The 20757-nt window shown below is 40.3% G+C and overlaps 1 protein-coding gene across 1 annotated transcript in view; it reads right to left on the bottom strand.

Annotated features, from left to right (window-relative positions):
- The window catches only part of SEC24D (SEC24 homolog D, COPII coat complex component), a 48034-nt gene extending 28259 nt beyond the window's left edge, over nt 1–19775 (bottom strand). The window contains exons 1-8 of the mRNA XM_008928852.4: nt 19652–19775; nt 14699–14881; nt 13717–13843; nt 12835–12983; nt 11031–11294; nt 10132–10253; nt 8035–8146; nt 6564–6691 (exon numbers count right to left, since the gene is read on the bottom strand). Of these exons, the coding sequence (XP_008927100.2) occupies nt 6564–6691; nt 8035–8146; nt 10132–10253; nt 11031–11294; nt 12835–12983; nt 13717–13843; nt 14699–14837 (1041 nt within the window). The 5' untranslated portion in view covers nt 14838–14881; nt 19652–19775. The remainder of the gene's footprint in view (nt 1–6563; nt 6692–8034; nt 8147–10131; nt 10254–11030; nt 11295–12834; nt 12984–13716; nt 13844–14698; nt 14882–19651) is intronic.
- Between the last annotated feature and the right edge of the window lie 982 nt (nt 19776–20757).

The raw sequence follows: 20757 nt of genomic DNA, 5'->3' as shown, positions 1-20757 counted from the left end.
AGACATGGACAAAATCCTTCTCTGCTGGATCTTGGACAATCCAGAGACCAGAATATGCAACACAATTAATACAGAGAGCAGGACAGATGTGTCACGAGTCACGCTTTCAGAAACTTCTTTTCAGAAAATTTTCTTAAAACTATCATCATTTGATAGTTTAAAAAAGTTTACTGGTAGTATGGACAGTTTTACTGTCTAACAGTGCAATCCCTGTCTAAACAGACTCAGTGTGAAACTGCTGAGCTGTACATAAAACCAATTGCTTAACTTAGCTGCAGTGCCCAAAAGGAAGGAAGGTAGCAATGGAAACAAACTTTGCAAAGAAATTCTGGGTGATCCCAGAGCTACAGACCAGCAAGTCTTACCTCCACAGAAGGCAAACAGGTAGATACTGCAATGGAGGAGAATATAAAAAGGCACACAGATAAAGAGGATACACAGAGGAAGAGTTGATGTGGCTCTTGTGAAGGGATGTCATGAAGAGATCTACTGAACTCTGTCAAGAGTTGGCCATCATGGCAATAAGCATGACCAAATTGATATAATCCTTTTGAAAAAAGAGTCTTTTGATAGAATTCCTCATCAAAACCCCTTAAGTTAGCTAAGCTCTCCTGTTATACAGGATAATGGCCTCCTGTGAATAAATAATCAAATAAAAGTCAGAAATCAAAGGGTAAAATTCAAATGATGGCTTTTTATGGTGGGTAGATGTTATCAGCAAGCACCTCAAGGGTCTGTTCTCCAGTGTGAGCTTTTTAACACGTTCCTAATAGAACCAGTAAAATGTTTAGTTGGAATCACTTTGTAAGCATTTCTCCCTCTCCTCAAACCATAACTGCACATAACTGCTAATAAATGTGTGTGTCTATATAAACATGTGCTTCAAACCAAGGCTACAGCCTGCTCATCCTTCTCACTGGCTACAGAACAGGGACAGCAGAACCTCAGTCCCCGAGCCCAAGGTGGATTGCAGGAGGTGGGGATTTCCCTAACTCTTCACATTTGTTTAATGTATGAATGTCTTAGTTAAAACCAAAGAAGGAGATGGGGGGATCTAAATGAAAATTCACCAAGTCACTTGACTTTGTTCCTGAAACAAAAAAAGACGTTTATAACATTGCATCACATGCTAATTATTCACCTCAGACAATTTTTAGCTGCTGCTAACCGTGTAACTCTATCTAGGAAACCATACTATCACCCCTGGGAAAACCAGGGCTTTCCAAACAGCTCAGCTGCATTGCTCCTCATCAAAGTCCACTATTCTGAAAAGGTACAATGGCTTTTAGCTCAGGAACAACAGCATTTCTGAGAAGTAGTTAATGAACTGAAAAGTGAAATATTAGATTACCATCAACAACTATTTCTAAAAAAATAGATTCAAATAAATAGGAAAGAACATGGCAGAGAATGATGACACAAAACTAGTAAGGAGCAAAGAAGGCGGCAGTTTAGATATTTAAATATTTCAAGCTAAAGATAATTATTTGGAGTTGTTTATATTTGATTTTACAACATGAAATACTCTTTTAACTAACTTTTTTTTAGTAAGTAGTATTAAATGTTAAATCAAGATCACATGGTTTATTCAGGCTCTGGAAACATTCATACATCTCCAAAACAAATTCATGTAGGGCTTGGTCTATGATGATAACTGTGAGAGCTGGTTTATTTTTATAGACTGTTGCTAAAGCACTGGTGGACTAAAAATAAGTTCTGTCAAACAATGATAGTGTATTCTCCATCTATAACAAACAAATACTTTCCATAGATCATCCAAATCAGGAGAGTGAAAATGGACTGTTATTGCTGAGAAATAATAAATAAGGACTTGGTAAAGATAAGATTCTGAAATGTCTGGTGCTGTCAAGACACTGGGCAGGGGAGGTAAGGCACGAATGTTTTAACAGCCTTTGTCTCCAATGATATATAGTGCATGGGTAATATGCACTAGTTTAGAATTTTCTAGATTGGCTCAGGTTTTTTGCAGCAAACTCTGTATGCCCTCCATGGATTTTGCCCCTCTAACTTCCACCTTGAGGGATTTCCTGAATTAATTCCTTTCACTTTGTCTTCTGAAGCTCAGTGCCGACGTGCCAAGTGCTGGTAGCTTACCTGTTCTTGGGATCTAAACACAACCCTACAGTCATCTCCAATTCATGGTCACCACTTACGTCTTAAATTCACTCTCACAAGTAATTAAACATTTCTGAATTAAAGCCTCATTTGTGACCTTTCCTTCAGTTAATGTCTGAATTTTGACGCTGGCTTTTCTATCACATTTTCATTGTGCAGTGTTACCAGGTTAATGCTGCATCTTAGCAGCATTAGAACTTTCTTACTCTTGCAACCACAACTTGTGGAGCTGACCTCTCCTCTCTTGATGTGAAGGCTGGTACTGCAGCCTACTTGGACAGGAATATTTTTATGTCTTCCCTTGCATTCACTTATGTTGGCCTTGTGTCCCCTCAACTTAAGAAGTTCATTTTAATAAGTCCACCACACTTCTAGATGCTGTCACACTTCTCAGACACGATATTACTCCATCGGGTCTCAGTTGCCAGGAGAGTTTTTAGCAGGGTATAAAGCAACAGCATCTTCATCTTTTTGTTCCACTACATTTCTGAAATTTTGAATTTATTTTATCTCTCAGCAGGGGCAAACCCTCCTTGTCTTGGGGTTCTCCCCAGAAACATTACACTTATTCAAAACATGCATGAGATCTTTCATTTAACATCCTCATCTTTGAGGAATGAATTTACTTGCTGTTCTTATTTTCTCCCAGAGATAATTTGTATCCCGTTCTTTAATAAAAATGGAGATATCTGGTCTACACCTCTTTGGACGTCCCTGTTAAAGTTTGTGTATCTCTCAGCTCCTGACAGTTTTTTCTCAGATTTTAGTTTAAAAAAAAAAAACAAACCAAAACCCAAATCACTTTGTATGCTAATATTCACACTCCACTTTTGGAGACAGGACACCAGTCTCTGTGTGCAGACATTCCACTTGGCCGATGTCCTAATTACAGGGTGAAAAGAACCCACAGTGACTAAGGAGCTTAAATCTGCCTTTCGGACTTGCTGAAACCCCAAACTACCTTTTGCAGTTTGGACCTTCAAACTGAAAGTGTATTTCTGAGGAAACTAATGATGAGCTACTAGACCTAAAACTTCTATTTGAAAGTTCCCAGGATCTTTTATGTCCCTCCTCCCATGTTTTTAGGCATTGGAAGCAAATCCTCGGAGCTCAATTTCCAGTTGACTACTGTTACTATGCATAAAATTGACAGTTTATTTAAAAAAAAATAAATCATTACAGTCATTAATTCCAAAACTTCAGGAAGTGTTGCAGCCTCTATCAGCTGGAGCATTATTGATTCTTCAGAGTAAAATCTGAACAGAGTCAAATAAACAGTATCTAATTGACAGAAGAAAATGCTAAATGCTGCTGTGCTCTCCCCCTCATGTACATATCTCATTTTATCAGTGTTAATAGACTCAGCTATTTCTCTTTTTTTTTTTTCTAAATTTTTGCTGCAGTTCAGATTACACAGTGTCAAGCAAAGCATGGATAGGAGTGGATAGCATGGATCTGCAGTTTTCTTGGTATTATTTACACAACAAATGCTACATACATCAAAGCCAAAAACTCAATCCTCATAGGAAATGGGAACAAGGTAAGGTTTCTCCTTTGTTTCTGTTTTAGTACAGAAAGAAAGAAAAAATAAAGAAAAAGAAAGAAAAAGAAAAAAATAAAGAAAAAATAAAATACATACAGACATGAATCTATGGCAACAGACCACTGAAAATTCAAATGTTTTTTATATACTACTTTCAATTCATCCTCATCTCTAAGTGATGATCAATTGTATTTATAGAACACTCATAAATCTGTCACTTGAATGACCCCACTAGTTCATAGCTTTTTCAGTATGGTTTTAGCAACCCAGAAAGGCACAGTGTGTAATATGCATGATAATGGATTATGTCTACTGAAGTCCTGCTCAAGTCCTCACAGTTCAAGTGAGGTGGGTCAGTGTCTCAGCTGTTCCCACCCATATCAGCAGCTGCACAAAGCATTTGTGGCCATTTCCCACCCATGGTCCACTAAACCCTTGCAGCCACTGCTTTTCTTCCTCCTCTTTGAAAAGAAACAGAACTGAAATTCTCTGGGGGAGAATTTCACCCCAACACTGAGTATGTCAGAAACAGCAGAAAAAAAGACATATCTGCTGCTGAAGCTGCAACCAATATGAATAAAGGGAAACTATTCAAGAAAAGGCATGAAGATAAAACTACATTATTTTAAGATTATGTACAATACACTGTTTATCAAGAAATAAAGAAGTCAGACAGATTTCCACTTTGTAGCCCTGTAACATGTGATGAGCATCACCTGTAGACATTGTTAAAAGGTACTATGCATAAGACAGGCTAGATACTCTGAAACAAAGAATATTCTGTGCCTTGCAGTCACTAGTTTCAGGCAGGACACACCATACTAGGAAGTTCAGAAACACAAGTAAGCCCCTGAATGTATTTTATCTCTATAAAAGCCCAGTTCTTTCAAATTAAGTGGCTTTTCAGAATTAAAGTAGTTATAAATCCCATATGGAAGACCATTTTTATTAGAAGAACTTAAGAGCAAGATCTTATTTTGGCAGCAGCAGTGAAGACAAAGGGCACAGGCAAGCCTTGGAAAAACTGCCTCAGCTAAGGCTGCCCAGCGCTTCTTACTCTAACGCTATCTCCTTAGTTCTTATAACTTTACCCAGCTATAATTGTTCTGACTAAAATTTTCCACGCTGGGCTTTTGCCAATTTTGAGAGACATTTTTCAGAGCTTTCTTAGCCTCCTCCAAGAAAAAGGCTAGGGAAAAAACACACTGCTCTTTACAGATTAATGAGCCCCACTGACCTTTCCAACAGCCTGTGAGTACTGACACTTCAGAACGGGTGGGTCACCCAGCACATCTTTTTGCCAACCCCAGGAAAACCCCCCTGAACTTGGCCAAGCACAAGTGTTTGGACATCCTGCAAATTTATGTATGCAGAAGAAAGTCAGATTTTAGAAGCTCATTGTTCATCCTGTCCAAACACAATGCAGAGACAAGGGAGCCATGAGTGGGGGACATAAAGGACTAGAGGCAGACTCCAAGTGAAAGATGAACAAACGAAGAGCCAACACCAAAGTGGACTTGGTAAGTGCCACCTGGGCACAGAAACTGGGATAAAGGGTGGTAAAGAGTAAAGGTTGGCTGATAAAGTGAAGGGGTGGAGAAGCAACAGCAGGAGTTTCATCTAGGAGAAAATGCAGAGGGCAACAAGCCAAGTCTGCACATTCCCCTCCAGAACTGGAATGAAACCCAAAGTTGCTGTCTAGCAGACAAATGGTGAGACTCTGTATCTGCAATACCGTGAGTAATACATCCTATTTCCCTGTGGACCACAGAGAAGATAACTACATACTGCCCTGCTAAAATAATACTCTTAATTCAAACTACAGAGGTCTGTTGGATTGGAAGTTATCCATCCTGATAAAGAACAACATCTGCTTTTACCGACGTATATTTAAAAAAACCCAAATCACTAAGAATTTACAGGTAATAAAACGAAGTTAGAGAAAAATCAAAGACTGCAAAACCAAGCACTGAAGGTCTTAGCAATTTTAATTAGGCTTTTCTGTGCATGCGTTCTGTGAGGAGTTTTTGAAGATGCAATCGCATACTACAGCTTCATGAAATCCCTCAGGTTTCTTCCCAGTAAACAGCACTCTGAAAGTAAATCAGGAAAGGAAATGCATTCTGCAGACCTTGCAGAGTTTAGAAGCTGTGCAACAGAGGAGGCAGGAGTTGAAGAACAAGAAAGATGATCCCACAGATGATGCAGTGAAATGCATTGATAAAACACTTCGGGGGTGCCAGCAAACCTGGGTAATTGTCTTAAGGCCCCCGAATACTGCCACCCTGCAGAAATACTTTGCAGAAGAACTAGGGGGATGTTTAGAATACCAAAGGCCATTAGAGATGGTCATGTAAGAAAAGAACTGATGAGGTTAGTGCATCCAAATGAGTGCCAAAAATGGCTGGTTACATTCGTCTTCTTTATATGACTCAGTTCATCCAAGTAGAAAATGCAATTCTGTTGTGCAATTAAATTATTTTGCAAAGAACTCAATGGAAAAATGTCATTCTTTGAATCCAACTCTCCACATCTTAAAAATAATTTGATACAGTTGAAGGTCCTACTCATCTTCTAATGTCTTTGCCCACACCTACAGAGCTCCAGCAGAGCAAGCAACTAACAAAGCTGGCATAAACTGAAGATTGTTGTAGAAACAGGTGTGGTTCAGATTACAGACTGATCACTCCTGCACTTTCTCCAAATGAAGATTTTTATCCCTTCAAATTGTATCATGACCCATAGCCTTCTGCCATCTCTCTACTGTCTTACCAATTCACAGTCTGAGGTAAAACCCTCTCACCCCCAACCTGATGAGAGAAGAACAAGTCAGCAATATTTAGGATTCAAAACCATATAGGAGTGATATTCAGGTAGCCCTTACCTCATTTGGTGGGACATTAGCAAAAGGCTGGATGACAGCTGCCAGGGGAATGCGGGTCTGCTTGGCCATATCTGAGGTCAGCGGGAAGCAGTAGGTGGTACATCGGATATAACGAGGGCTGGCGTGGCCTGCAACACCCAACACAGCACAGGGAAAGGCTGGCAGAAGGAACCCTCCCACCCCAACACAAAGCAGAAAAATCCAAACAACAACATCAAGCAACAAGGGCATATGTTACATTAAATACATGCTTTTTTCCTTCCCATGCAGGCTTCTGCCCACCTCTCCTCTTTATGGTCAGCCCATTGTCCCTCCCTCTGGTTAAATCTTTCCTTGCTGTTTGAGTTTAAAGCAAGGATTTAAACATATCAAGAATAATCCCACAATTATTTGCAATAAAAGACATTAGTTTGAAACCTATCATATCTACGATCTTAAAAAAAATAACACAGATGATATCCCCCCAATATCAACACTGTATATAAAGTAATGAGGCAGACTGATACCTACTGTTAAGACTGCTCTAATGAGCTAGCTCTGATTCAGCAAATAGTGAATCTGTGTTAACATCCCCATGCTCACTTATATTGTCAAATACAGCGTGCTGAAGTCACCACACCACTTTGAGCAGCACACTTAGCCCAGGCCCCTCAGGGAGAAGCTGTGCTGTGCACTACAGACGAGCACTGCAAGGAGACACGAGCTCAGAAATCAGCCTCCTCGTGCTCCCTCTTGAACTATCAAGCTGCAGCTCTGCTCAGTTTCTTGAAAGGAATTTCCTGGATCATCAGAACTGCATTATCCCATTCTCAGATAATGCCAAAAAAAATTTTGATGTGTTTGTACATTTTACACATTTATCCCAGCACTGATAAATTACTGCTGGGCTGAGTAGTACCAGCAGTTTAACCTGTATTAAAATACCAAGTCTGCTGTCAAGAGCAGCACGTGGAAGATTGTACTTCCAGGCTATAGGCAGAGACAAAGGCAGATAAATTTTTCCTTTGGCCAGTGTAAGTCAACTAGACAGCTTGCACACTTCAAGGCCCTTGTTGCCTGGAAGAGAACTTCCTAAAATTTGTTATCTTAAAACATAACAGTGCTAGAGTCTAGGCTCACTGCTTCTTCCAGTGTCCATCTTTTACAATTTCAGAAGAATCCAAAAAGCATTTTCAGCTTGAAATGTAACATCTTGGAAAATTTTAAGTTAAAAAGAAAAGTTGTCTCAACTATTCAGATTACTTTAAAGGCCAGGAAAGGTAGAGGAGATGTAAGGTGTAAGAATTCAACTCCTACTTCCCTCCTTCCCCCTTTTTCTTTTATTTCAAGGAAGTCTCCAATTTCATGTCCAATTTAGAGTAAGGAACATGGTTTTCAGATGAGAAATTTGAAAATCTAGTCTTTTTTTGTTTGTTTTTTAATTGCATTTGATTTCATCTAGAAAGACTCCCAAATCAGCAAGGGCAGTTACCTTGGTCTTGGATTATGCAGTCAGTGGTGACGAGAGGAGGAACCTGTCCTCTGGTGTTTGTAGCATAGACCTGCCCTCCCCTGGCAGCTTTATCACTTTCAATTACTTGGATCTGATGAATAAGAAGCAAGAAGAGTATGAGAAAGGTGAGCCATGCATTCAGCTGCATTCACAAACAGGCTAACATCTACACCAAGTGACACTGGCTGAAGCCTAGTTTAGAGCATTTACCATATCACGTCATGAAATTCTCAATGCAGATGGTTTTACTGCCCAAATTCCTTTCTCTCTTACTTCTGCACAGTCCCTCACTCTGATACTTTTCAGGATATAACCAAAGTTATAAAAAGCTGTATTTTGTTCCACATCAGAAATCAGATCCCAAGGATGATACCATTACTCCTCCTCTTCCCTCACAACCTTGTTTAGAGTGCATCCAAACAGCTGTGAGAGGCAAGAGGAATGAGACGGAATTTCTGAGACTGGCTTTGCCACTGCTGCCAGTATCTCATGGAATGGCATCTTTACACTGCACATGAACTTCTAATAATAGCTAGGGAAGTTCAGAAGCCTCTGTTGGAAAGCAAACAGAGAAAAAAACAAAATTACTTGCATAGAGTCTATTGATCAATGTCCAAGAGGTATTTCCTAACACACTGAAAGCAGTCTGGGGCCTGTAACTTTTTTTCCCCCCAGTAAAGTTTGTGTACTGCAATTTAAATATACAAGGCATTCTTCAGAGAGCTTACTAGATCTTCTGCTTAATTACTTTTCCCTGCCTTCCTTGGCATGTATACTTATAGCTAACTCCTGCATATGAAGGGAAAAGGTTCTGCTCTAAAAAGGTCCACAGGCTGAAGAAAGCAAACCACTTTCAGACTTAGCTCTGCAAAGGATCAGTGTACCACAGCATTCTGCAGCTAACTGACCTAAATATATCATTGTTCTTGGAAATAACCGTTGACAAAGCCCAGACGCTAGTTTTCATAAATGTTGTCAGAGCACATATCAACCTCTAACATATGTAAGAGAAATATAAATCAACAATGGCTACAGATAAGAAGTAAATCTATCTGGCAACACTTCTGTAATTATATAATGTAAATATAACAACAGAAATACACATGGCCACACTCATTCCTCATTCTGAATTAGCTTTCTGCCCTTTACAGACGTTGACCCAGATCGTGTTTCTTTTAAACATGTCATTTCAATCCTCTTTGTGCTGCTTAACCAACCCTTTTAACCTATTTTAACATGGCTGTCATAGTCAAGGCTGTTTATGCTACATGCAGAATTGAAACAAGACATCAGCCCATGTTTTCATGCCAGACCTCCTTCTCCCCCTGCCCTTTTTTTTTTTAACTTAGACAAGACCATTTTATCCTTCTGATGTAAAAGCACCACACTGAAACACCAGGAATGACTGACTTGAGGGCATTTGTTATTTATACAGACACTCACTTTAGGGGTTTTTTTACACCATGGTCTTCAGTTATACTTAACTTGAAAATTGCCTTTAACAGAGGCAACTGCAGTTGTTACATTAACCCCTAAGGGATTACAAAGTGTTTTTTCCAAAATTCTGGGGGGTTTACATCAAAACCATCACAGGATAAAACAAATCTTTTCTAGAAGGACAAAGCAAGACTGTTCCCTACTAGACAGGGTCAGGCTTTTGCAAGAATGTTTTTCCTGTGCAGCAAACCTGCCTCAGCAGAAGTGGAAGATTCCTGCAGTGAATTCAAGTAATCCTTCTGTACTGCTCACTGCCACACTAAGAATCCTGTTGAGAGCTCCTAGTAAAGTATCTGGAGTCATGAGTACGTCCCATGCTAGATAAACTTACAAAGCAACTTCAGGAATCAAACTAACTTTATGCACTAATTTATCCCAAACTGACAGCACAGAGTACAAAACTGCATAAATAGGAAGCTGCAAACACTAGAGCATGTCTTGTGAACCAAGCCATGCAAGCACAATTTTATGTTACAAACCCCCACCAGCTACAATGAACACAATGTTAGCACTGCCATTCCCTTATCTTAAAGGCAGCAGAAAGTTACTTTTATAAAATATTAGTGCCATATTACTTACTGGGCTTGGAATAGAGTTAGGATCAAGCTTCTTCTGCTGTGGGCCTGAGAGCTGTGCTGGACCTCCAGGAAAAGCACCAGGATAAGACAGCTGAGATCCTGCCATCTGAGGACCATAGTTTGCTGCAGAGTTACAAATGACAATTTATTTAAAGTATTTAAGTTCCATTATCAACTTTTAACATCAATTTCTGCCATAAAATTAATTCTTACTGAATTTCTCCTTCCCTTCTGTTTTCAGCAAGGACAAGACAGGGATTCCTTTGGCTTATGCAGTTTGTGTTTTAAAGGTAAGAATAAGACTCCATGTGACAACTCTGGCCCCAAAGTCTTCAGGTATACATTAAGTAGGACGGTTAGCAGAGATCACCACAGCTACTCAGCCCAGGCCATTACATCAGTGAGAATCTCTCCCCTAACATCAGTCAATGCAAGCTGGTCTCGTTAGCCAGCTTTTTAGTTGTCAAAATAACTGTTTCACTCACCTGTATCAGGTGAAATAGTTGTATTCAGTTACAATTCACTGTTGCCACAGTAAACCATTTCTGAAGGCTGCTTATGACACTACTGTAAGACAGAGAGCAGCCTATACCTTTATAGAGTGTAGGAGAAACTCTTTTCTGTACTATGGGCCTTTACCAATTACTAATGAAGTAATCCTCCTGATACAAATTAATCTCCTCTTTTTTTTCTTAAGTCTCAAGAGACTGCTAAACTTTTGAGCAAAAGCAGAGCCTGTCTCAGATGTACTGACTGACAATGCAAATCTTTACCTTTCTACAAAAAGGAAATTTTTGTTTTTCCAATCAGCTGAATATTCAGCAGCAAATGGACACAGTTCCATCAGGGATTCTCCACTCATGCTTTGTTTTCAATTACATACCAAACATCTTTCCCTACCTTGCTGAGGATGATATCCAGGCCCCGGAGGCTGTCCTGGGAGCTGTTGCAGGTTAGGATTTGGAGGGACAGGCCCAGGGATCCCACCTTGTCTGGCCACCGGAGGCAATGATGGCTGAGTGCAAAGGCCATTGACACTGGTTGGTGGAGGAGGAGGAACCTGTGGCCCAGGTGGCAGAACCATTTGCTGCTGGGTTGGTGGTGGTGGGAGCCGTGGACTCTGGAAAGATGCCGGATGCCCAGGGCTCGGAGTGGGGCCAGGACCTGAGCGAGAAACTACGTCAGATGAGTGTCAAATGATAACCTCCCAACTCTGGGTGGAAGGTGCTCTGGCTTTCCTCAGTACACTTTTATGAGACAATCTTGTATCCCATAGTGACAGTGCTGCACCATGGGGACTCTACGTGTCTGTTCACATTACAAATCTGAGCTCACAGTACGTCTGAACTGATTCAGACATTCAATTCTTTTCTTTTGGCTCTATTTTCAATAGAACCCTGCAGCTGGGAGGGAGGGGGAAAGAGAGAGGAAAGCCAGACTGACAATTCTTGATTAGAATACGCATAGATCAGCCCTTGCTTTTGAAATATTTAATTTCAGAATGTGAAACAACATTCTTTTTGTTTAATAATCAATTTCTCTTATGTGGCATGTTTTTGTTAGTCTGCTATTTGTACTTCACCATGACAAGTCTGATGGAAAATAAATCCACTTGATGCTAAAAGATGAAACATGTGGGAATTATTTTGTACACACTGGTGAGGAATAGCTTGCTGTTTATAGGATCCAGATTCCAATTAAAATTAAGAGAACTGTGGAAATCCGAGGGATTTGAGACTTACTATCTGTAAATACTCACTACCTTACAAAACCTACATTTTTTAGTCAAATTTCTTACAAAGACCTAAGGCAAAATAATTTTAAAGAAAGCTAAAAAATAACCAAAATGAGGTTTGAATCGAAAGGACCAGTGTGTTAATACACAAGCACTAAAATGCACCTTCTGTCAGACACATTAACTGCAAACAAGACTTCACATGCAAAACACAAGCTCAGGTTTTCAGCTGGTACGAAAATATCACTCCAGTAGATTTCAAGTTTTGAATTTCTCACTCAGTAAAGTTACATCAACTCAGTCTTACAGCTGTGGAAAAGTCACAAGAACAAAACCTAACAGAGAGGCAAAGTTGTATAGAATTTGTCTTCAGTGGCCTAAAGGGTATCTCAGCCTTCCAGCATATAACATGAGAACATTATATTTTATTTAATTGTTTTATGTATTATATCTTTTACAGCATTTACATACATATCAAAATTAGTGGTGGGAAGTAATTTACATGGAAGCATCACATGATCACATCTTTACTTCATGGCCTAGCTTTGAGATGTTATAACATCAAAATAAATGCAGATAAATTTAGATGAAAAATTAAAATATTTATACAGAAAAGAATAAAAGAGTTTCAAAACAGAGAGAAACTGTAAAAAGGTGAGGAAAATTAAACCTTGTCTGCATATTATTGCTCATGCCTTGGCTGTTCCTGAGAGGTTCACTAAGTAATTTGAGAAATGACTGATGGGATGGCCGACTTTTACAGAGGGTTCATCAAATGCCAATTCAGAATTAACCCAATAATACTGGTTTTGGAATTGGATGAGATAAAAAGAATTCTAAGAGCTTAAACAAATCATAGTGGCCAAAGATTTCATTTTCTGTTTACACAGAAGTTCAGTAGCTTTCTAATTATCATAGTCTTAATGCTTTAACTGAGAAAAAGTCACTCAGATGAGACAAAACCATTACCATAGTTATTTATCTGCATGCTGTTGAGCTGGTCAGCAAGTTGTGCTGTAGATGAGGCAGGTGCAGCATTTGGGAAGGCTGGTTGTGACTGAGGACTGTAGGGAGGATAGGAAGCTCCTGTGTTGCCTGGAGGTGGAGGGCCTTGAAACCTAAAGAGAAAAATTAGTGCAGTTATGCCAAAAAATTACATCAACCAATCATAACTCTAGAAGATCTCATACCTTCTCAAGGGTGGTGCCAAAACAATTAATTAGGACAAAGCCTTAAGAGAGTTTGCCCACATTCTGCTCACTAGTCTTAAAACATACGAAGCACATGAAGCACAGAGAGACTGCAAACTCATTTAAGTAAAAAAGGCAGTACATGTTTGTTTGAATTGTTAGAAACAAACACCATGGCAAAGTGAGAGTGGTAATAACTATAAGCCTTAAGATTAAGAAACACAAGCTTCTGAACATATCACAGCACTCCATCCCCTTTCCAAGCTTATAAAGGAACATTCCCTACCAGGGATGTGTGAAGAAGATTAGGAGAAAAATCTGTAAAGAGAAGAAAAGGAAGTGAGAAACTGTTGAGGAGTTCTCTGTAGTAGAGGAAAAAAGAAGATGCAGGTAGGGAAAAACTGCTTCATGATTATCAGATATGGAATGCAAGAAAAATAACTAAAGAAAAGAAAGCAGAAACACACATGTGGCTTATGAAGTTATTCCCTACCACACTATTTCACTCTGGTAAAACAAGATCTCAGGCTATGTCCCAGAGAAGATTAACACTGATTTTCCTACGACCCCTTGTAAAACTGAGGGGTTTCCCCATCCCCTTCACAGACAGGCAAGAGAGGTCAAACAGCTCAGCTCTCGCATATCAATTCTTTCAGGTCACCTGTGTGGCTGCTGCCCTGGTGTCCCAGGCCCATTCTGGAAACTGGGCTGGCTGAACTGATGGGCACCAGGTGGTGGAGGCCCAACAGGAGCCGAGGATCCAAAAGGCACAGTTGATTTTGACACACCTGTAAAACATTAAGCACTTTCATGTAAAACTCTGTAAGAGAGCACAAGATGGCCAAGAAATAACAGTGTACAGCCCTGTTCTAGCAACAAGAATATCAGCTCCAGCTTGAGCAGAGGGGCTGGAGCAGAGATCCCTTCCAACCTCAGTCATTCTGTGATTCCCCAAGAAAGCACAGATTTCTGGTCAGTTGTATAAGCAGGTATGAAAAACTAACAGACAGTACAAAGGAAACAAATAGCAGTTTGTACCTTTCCAGCAAAAGAACCCAAGAGGGACAGTAAGAAAGAAGCAATGAACAGACAGTTTGGGATACTCATCATTCCCTGTCCCCCAGTTATATTTCTAAGTAGAATCAAGAGGTCCCTTTGATTTTGGAGACCAAGGTAAGAACAAAAACTTGGAACAACATTTAAGAACAAAAACAAGACGAGCCTCCAAGCCTATCCTGAAAATGGTTCTTAATTCAGACCTACTACATTGACTATGAAGAAACTGTAATTTATGCAGACAGCAGTGCTGAATAAACAGTATTTCAACTTGTATCCCTTGAATTATTTCCCTTTAAATTACTCTAACATAAAAAAATACCAAAACTGGTATTTTTCCCAAGTATTCTAATATGCCAATTACCAGAAGTAGTTCTATCAGAATTCTGACTATATTCAGCTTTTGATTAAAGTAACACAACTCCTGCTGTCTTTAGTAAAAAGTTTCAGATAAACTGGGTAAAACTTCTTTTATTCTGTTTCCTGTTGCAGTAGCAGTGTAAAACTTAGAAAGGTAAGAAAAAGAGATGGAAAACATCACCACAGGAAAGTAGACTCTCAATAGAAATTTTAAGCCAAAATCATACCTGGTTGAGGTGCTGAGTATGAAGAGTTCGGGTCCCCATAATGTCCATAATGAAGTGAAGAATTAGGTGATCCAAAACCTCCTATTCCTGGTTGGGATTGGGAATATGGAGGAGCTGCAACATAACCTTGTTGACTCATGATGGCAATATTCTCATTCCAAGTATCAGGTCTTCCTTAAGGATCTGCAAAAGAGAAAGTGACACCTGCTACTATTCATCACTCTCTGTGCATTTTAAAGGCTGTGAACTGTATTTTCCAAAAAAAAGATAAAAGGCTTTTGAAGGCAAAAAAGGACCTGAAGTCAAGGACAAATAGTGAGTTTGTTTTCTTGCTTGGTTTCCTCAGCACTACCACATACTGCACGAATTTAAACAAATCACCGATTTTTTCTGAATGGGATTCACTTCTCCCAGGCCCATGGAGAGAAAAACTACGTAATGGATATGCAGGTGGCAAAAAAACTCAAAGGAAAGTCCCAAATTGCTCTCTTTACCAGGAAAACCTTGACTTAACTACACCTGGAAAATACATTGAGAATCCTGTTCCCAAATACCAGCCATCCCAGTGAACACTGAAATATCAGGAAAGGTAGAGTGACTGGAGTATAAAACTCCCCCAGCAAATCCTTCTCCTGTCCTAGCACGCCTTTCTTTAGCAGAGATGTGGAACATGGCACCAGCTTTCCATCAAACCTTTTACACAAACCCCATTCCAAGCAAGTGAGGGAAGATTCCTTGCTTTTATGCTGGAGAAAGAGAGAATAAAATATAGGATAGAGAGAGATCCTATTTCCAGTTGTTTTCTGCATTAGTGGGCCAAGCCTGAGCAGCATTTTTATTGCAGAATTGCACAGTGTGACAAAATTCAGCACAAGGTCTTCCACAAGTGAGAAGCTGCTCTCTGAGGGCAGCATGGCCTCAACAGTATTCTGTGTTGTCCTTGCTGTTATCAGGCATCTTGTCCCTAAACTTTCACATCTTGATTCTGTTGTTAAAGAAAATGAAACAACCAAAAAAAAAACGGAATTTGACAAAAAGCAATTCAGAAAAAGTTTTCTAATGATGAGAGCATTCACAAGTCCTAATTTGCTTCTTGTAGTCAGATTTTGTTAAAGAGCTTAGAATAAAATTTTAGAAAACTTTGAGGGAAGTCCTGAGGATCCAAACCCTGAGTGAGCATTTACTACTCCTGTAGAGCCCCAAGCACATCCCCAAAGAACTAAAGGTATACAATATAAACTATCATTTTAGGTGTTAAATGTTCCTTTGAAATAGCTTCCCCAACCACCTACACTTCACATTCTTAAGCTCAAGCCATGGAGTCATCTTTAAATACACAAACTGGATGAAAATAAATCAGGAATTGTGCTCCAGAAGCACAAAGACTCCTCAAGATTACACACATAAATTCACGCTGCACTGGTATATGTCAGTATAGAAAAGCTATTCCTATCAGAAAACCCATCTCTAGGCTTCTCAAATTAAACACCTATTTCTGAAGGAAAAAAACCCAACAGTTTTACTGATCTTCCATATCAGACAAGAAACCACCCTGAGCTGTGTACAGGGCCCAGCCCTCCCCACACCCTGCCCGTGCAACCCTCTAAACCACACTCCTCAATGAGCTGTGAGATTTCTCAGCTGTAGTATCAAACTGCTTCAAGTAGTTAATCTTAGGGACTTTTCTACTGCTTATTAGTTAACGAGGTAAACACGAGGAGAAGAAATGTTTAATGAGGGGCTTGGTGCTGCCAGCTGTACTTTCTTCACTCCTCTGCCTCCATCAGAAAAGACGTGGCAGTGAGAGCTTTAGTTGCTCCAAAAGATACTAAATCAGCACTAAATTACCTACACACTGGCACAGACATATCTACATATATATTTTATATCTATATAAAGGAAGAGACTTTCACTTTGAGGCAGCTGCAACAGCCAACACCTTAAGCTGCAAGAGCATCCAGGGGAAATGACTTCCTCCACAGCTTACTCACTCTCACACACACACACAAAAAAAAAAAACTTGCCACGTCAAACTTCCCACAGACAGTATAAACACAGAGGTCGTGCTGATTGAGACAGGAACTGTAACCACAAGCAAAATAATGCAAGTTTATTGAACACAGTTCCAGAATCTATTTAAGACTCAGCATATTTAATCTCAAGACAGGCATATATACCAACACACCAAGAAAAGTTTGGAGGCAACACCCAAAATATCAACAGAAAAAATCACCTAAGGGTTTAGTGATCAGGTTCTTACAATAGACATACAGATTCACTCTGGAAACTGCATGAGATGAGCGGATCTGCTAAACCCAGATCTTTCCCTAGGTTTATTCACTACAAGCATCTCTATGCTGAAGGACAGGAAAACTTTTTTGCTCCCTGTCTCTGTCAACATTAGTTTGCCTTACACCATATAGCCTGGGGAACAACACTAACACTGAGGAACAACTCCAGAATTTAATTTACCGCTATTACAGAGTAGGTTGTCATCTTTTTTGGAGGATTGCTGTATATATGTGAGTAAAGATGTAAAACTCTGCCTCTGAATGTAGGGCAAGAGAATCAAAACCAGAGGCTGGCGTCCTTGGCTCGCTGAAGAAGAACTATTAACTTTGTATTTCTTCGGAGACACTGTGCTCAGTAACACATCATGTAGAAGAGGGGCTGTCCCTTCCCAGGGCACGCTGCAATCTCAATCTGGCAAACAATCTTTGGGGGTGTGCACATTTATCCACACGCACACACCCACCTACATACAGAACGCAATTAAAATACATATATCGGTTTGAGGGTTTCTTTTCAGTACCACATTTTGAGCTAAGCCACGAAAGCAAAAGGTGAAGTTTTCTCCATTCAGTGCAAAGCCTGCAAAGGATTTCTGTATTTTCCCCGTGCATGTAACATTTCTATCTCCACGAACTGCGCATTTTCAGCCGCCGTAAGCTCGCAACAGGTCTGGCTCCGCGGCCGGGTCCCACCGCCGCCCCGCGTCCCGCGGCTGTACCTGTGACCCGTGCCCGCCGGCCCGCGTCCGCCGCCGCGGGCTCGGCGCGGGTGCGAGCAGCGCCGCGGTTCGCCGGTGCTGAGGGAGGGAGGCGAGGGAGGGCGGCCGGAGCCCCGCGCTGCCCCCGCCCGCCCGCGGCCCCTCAGCCGGCGGTGCCCGTTGGACCGTTACTGGGGCGCGCGCCGCTCCCTCACGAGCCCGAGTGCCACGTCTGAGCCGGCCCCGCGCGGGCGGCGCCTGCGCAGTGCGGGCGGCGAGGCCGCGCCGCGGCGCGGGCCGTGCCCTCATGGCCGGGGGCGGAGGGCGGTTGTGGGGCTGTCACCGAGGGTCCGCGTTCGCCTCAGCGACAGAGGGGCGGCAGTCTGCTGTAAACACAGGGGTGTCCTAAAACACGATACTTCTCCTCTTAAGTGCATTAAAAACAGAACCACAGCATCAGTTAGGTCGGAAAAGACTTCTGAGATCATCGAGTCCAACCTATGACCAAACGCAGCTGTGTCAACTAGGCCAAGTCCCTCAGTGCCACGTCCAGTCTTTCCTTAAGCGCCTCCAGGGACGGTGACTCCACCACCTCCCTGGGCAGCCCCTTCCAATGGCTAATCAGCCTTTCTATAAAAAAGTTCTTCCTAATGTCCGACCTAAACCTCCGCTGGTGCACATTAGAACTATGTCTTCTTGCTCTGTTGCCAGTTCCCGGGGCAAAGAAGCATATATATACATACATATATGTATATGCATGTGTGTGTTTATTTATTTTTATATATATTTTACATGCATATGTCAGATATATAGATACATGTAAAATAGAAATAAATACATGCATACATATACACACATATACATGTGTATGTATGTGTGTATATATCTATATATCTGACATGTGTATGTCAGATATATAGATGTAAAATATATACATAAAAATAAATACATACATATACACAAATGCATGTGTATGTATATGTATGTATTTATTTATTTATTTTTACATATCTTTGTATCTGACATATATATGTTTATATAAATTATGCCACCCAAGTATCTCTAGTGAAATATGACACAGGTACTTTACCTGTTTGCATATGCACTGGTTTTAGTTACTGTTAAGGTGCATTTAAAAAGTCTGCCTTGGTTACAGGATAGTCACTGTTTTTTCTAATTAACAAAGTAGAAACATGGTAGTAACATGAGAGAGACTGGTGGTAACATGAGGAAGATGTATTTGTGAAGTTACTGTTCCTCCCAGTCACAAACAAACATTACTTGTGGTGCAAAAGTAAAAAAAAGGGAGAGAAAAGTGTCAGAGGATTCATAACAAGAAAAAAAAGCCATTGCTCACAGGACCATAGAACCATAGAATATCCTGAGTTGGAAGGAACCCACGAGGATGATCAAAGTTCAGCTCCTGGCCCTGCACAGGATAGCCCCAAGAATCACACCATGACAGCTGCATAACTCACATGCATCAAATAATATAAGCTGTTTCTCTACATGTTATCAGAGCCAATACTGTTGGACATGTCAGGGAAGATCTAGAACCTTTCAAATCTCTCCTAACTGTCTAATCAGAAGGGAAAATTTCATCCCCGAGGTGGCAAGCATCAGTTAAACTGGATGTGGTTTTGGCTGCAGGGTATCAGTGACTCTTTCATAAGTAGGATGCAAACCAGTGCCTTTCATCATCGCTGTGCTGTAGTTTCACCCCTCGTCCCTATCTCTTTGGCTGATAATATGTACACATTACAGTTATGCAAAATTCTTTTGAAATACAATGCCACTGAGGAAAATAACGGTTTTAAGTTTGGACATTCCCTATTTTATCGTGGAGACAGGCAGTCACTGTCCCACCAGTCCTGCTCTGTCTAGCCCAGAGCTATTAACAGTAAGCAGCTGTGGATAATTCAGCACTGGAGAACCAAGCACTTACTTGGCCACTGAATACTTACTATCAGATTTCTCCTCCCCGAAATCAGCTCCAGTGAGACCGAAAGATGAGATCAGCAAAAGATAGCAAGGAGAAGCTGTGGCATTGGCAGTTCTTCCCTTATTTCAGGCCCACTCTGGAAATGGATCAAGACACCTCTTTTTTTTTCGAGGATGCTTCTGTTGTCCTTCAGCCTGGAACACTGAGACAAAAGGCATGCAGCATGTCACAGTCTGGGTGTTTTGAAGCTACAAGTAGTATTTATCTACAGTTTCCACCTATAACATTAAAAGTAATTTAAGGTTTTCAATTTCAGAAACATGGAAACATCATTAAAGATTTAAGTGCATTATTGGTCTGGAAAGTAACTTCATAAAAATGAGATTGCAGGATTGCTAAACTGTTGTAAGTAATTTTCTTAAATGACTTAGTTTTAATTAAACTGTACCTTAAAAATCTGAGAATCAGACTGGTTTGTTCTCTGTCATTGTCAATAATGATGATCTTGTAGGTTAAATTACCTTTCTTAACAATCAGTTTATCCTGAAGTGGGAACTATGCAATGCTGCTGAAATCTAATGTGATTTCACACATTTCAGACCTAATTTGGAGTTAGTACTGGTGAAGTAAATAGAAGAATTTCTCTAAATCTATATGATTTTTTCATCTATATTAAAAAGCAACAAATCCCCTGCCTCTAAAATCTCACTTTTAAAGTCCTCACTAGAATTTTTTCTGTTAGTTCTGAAAGTAAAGAAACCCATAGTCATCCATCAGCTTGGGAGATAAAAGCCCCTCATGGACAAACCACGCAGAACTCACGTCTCTCTCTCATAGCACATCACATTAAGACAATGTGTGATTCCTGGAAACCCAAATCCTATCCTAACATTTTCATTTACAAATATCTGCAGCTCAGTGCTATAAGAATTTATTTCTAGATCATAATATATATTCTAAACCTTTCTCTAGGGGAAGGTGTGGGCAATACTGGGTATGTTCTCTAAAGAAAAAGTCTGTTTCATCACAAGGAATAGTTCATAGAACTCCAAGGATTCTACATTTTAAAAGGCTTTTTTAGTTGTTATTGAAATTGTTTTCCTCCTTTTAATTTCATTTGTATGTCCT

The sequence above is a fragment of the Manacus vitellinus genome, unplaced genomic scaffold, assembly GCF_001715985.3.
Source record: "Manacus vitellinus isolate BGI_N305 unplaced genomic scaffold, ASM171598v3 scaffold_69_pilon, whole genome shotgun sequence".
Classification (NCBI taxonomy): domain Eukaryota; kingdom Metazoa; phylum Chordata; class Aves; order Passeriformes; family Pipridae; genus Manacus; species Manacus vitellinus.
Note: the sequence above shows the minus strand (reverse complement) of the source record. Positions and strands in the feature narration are given on the sequence as shown.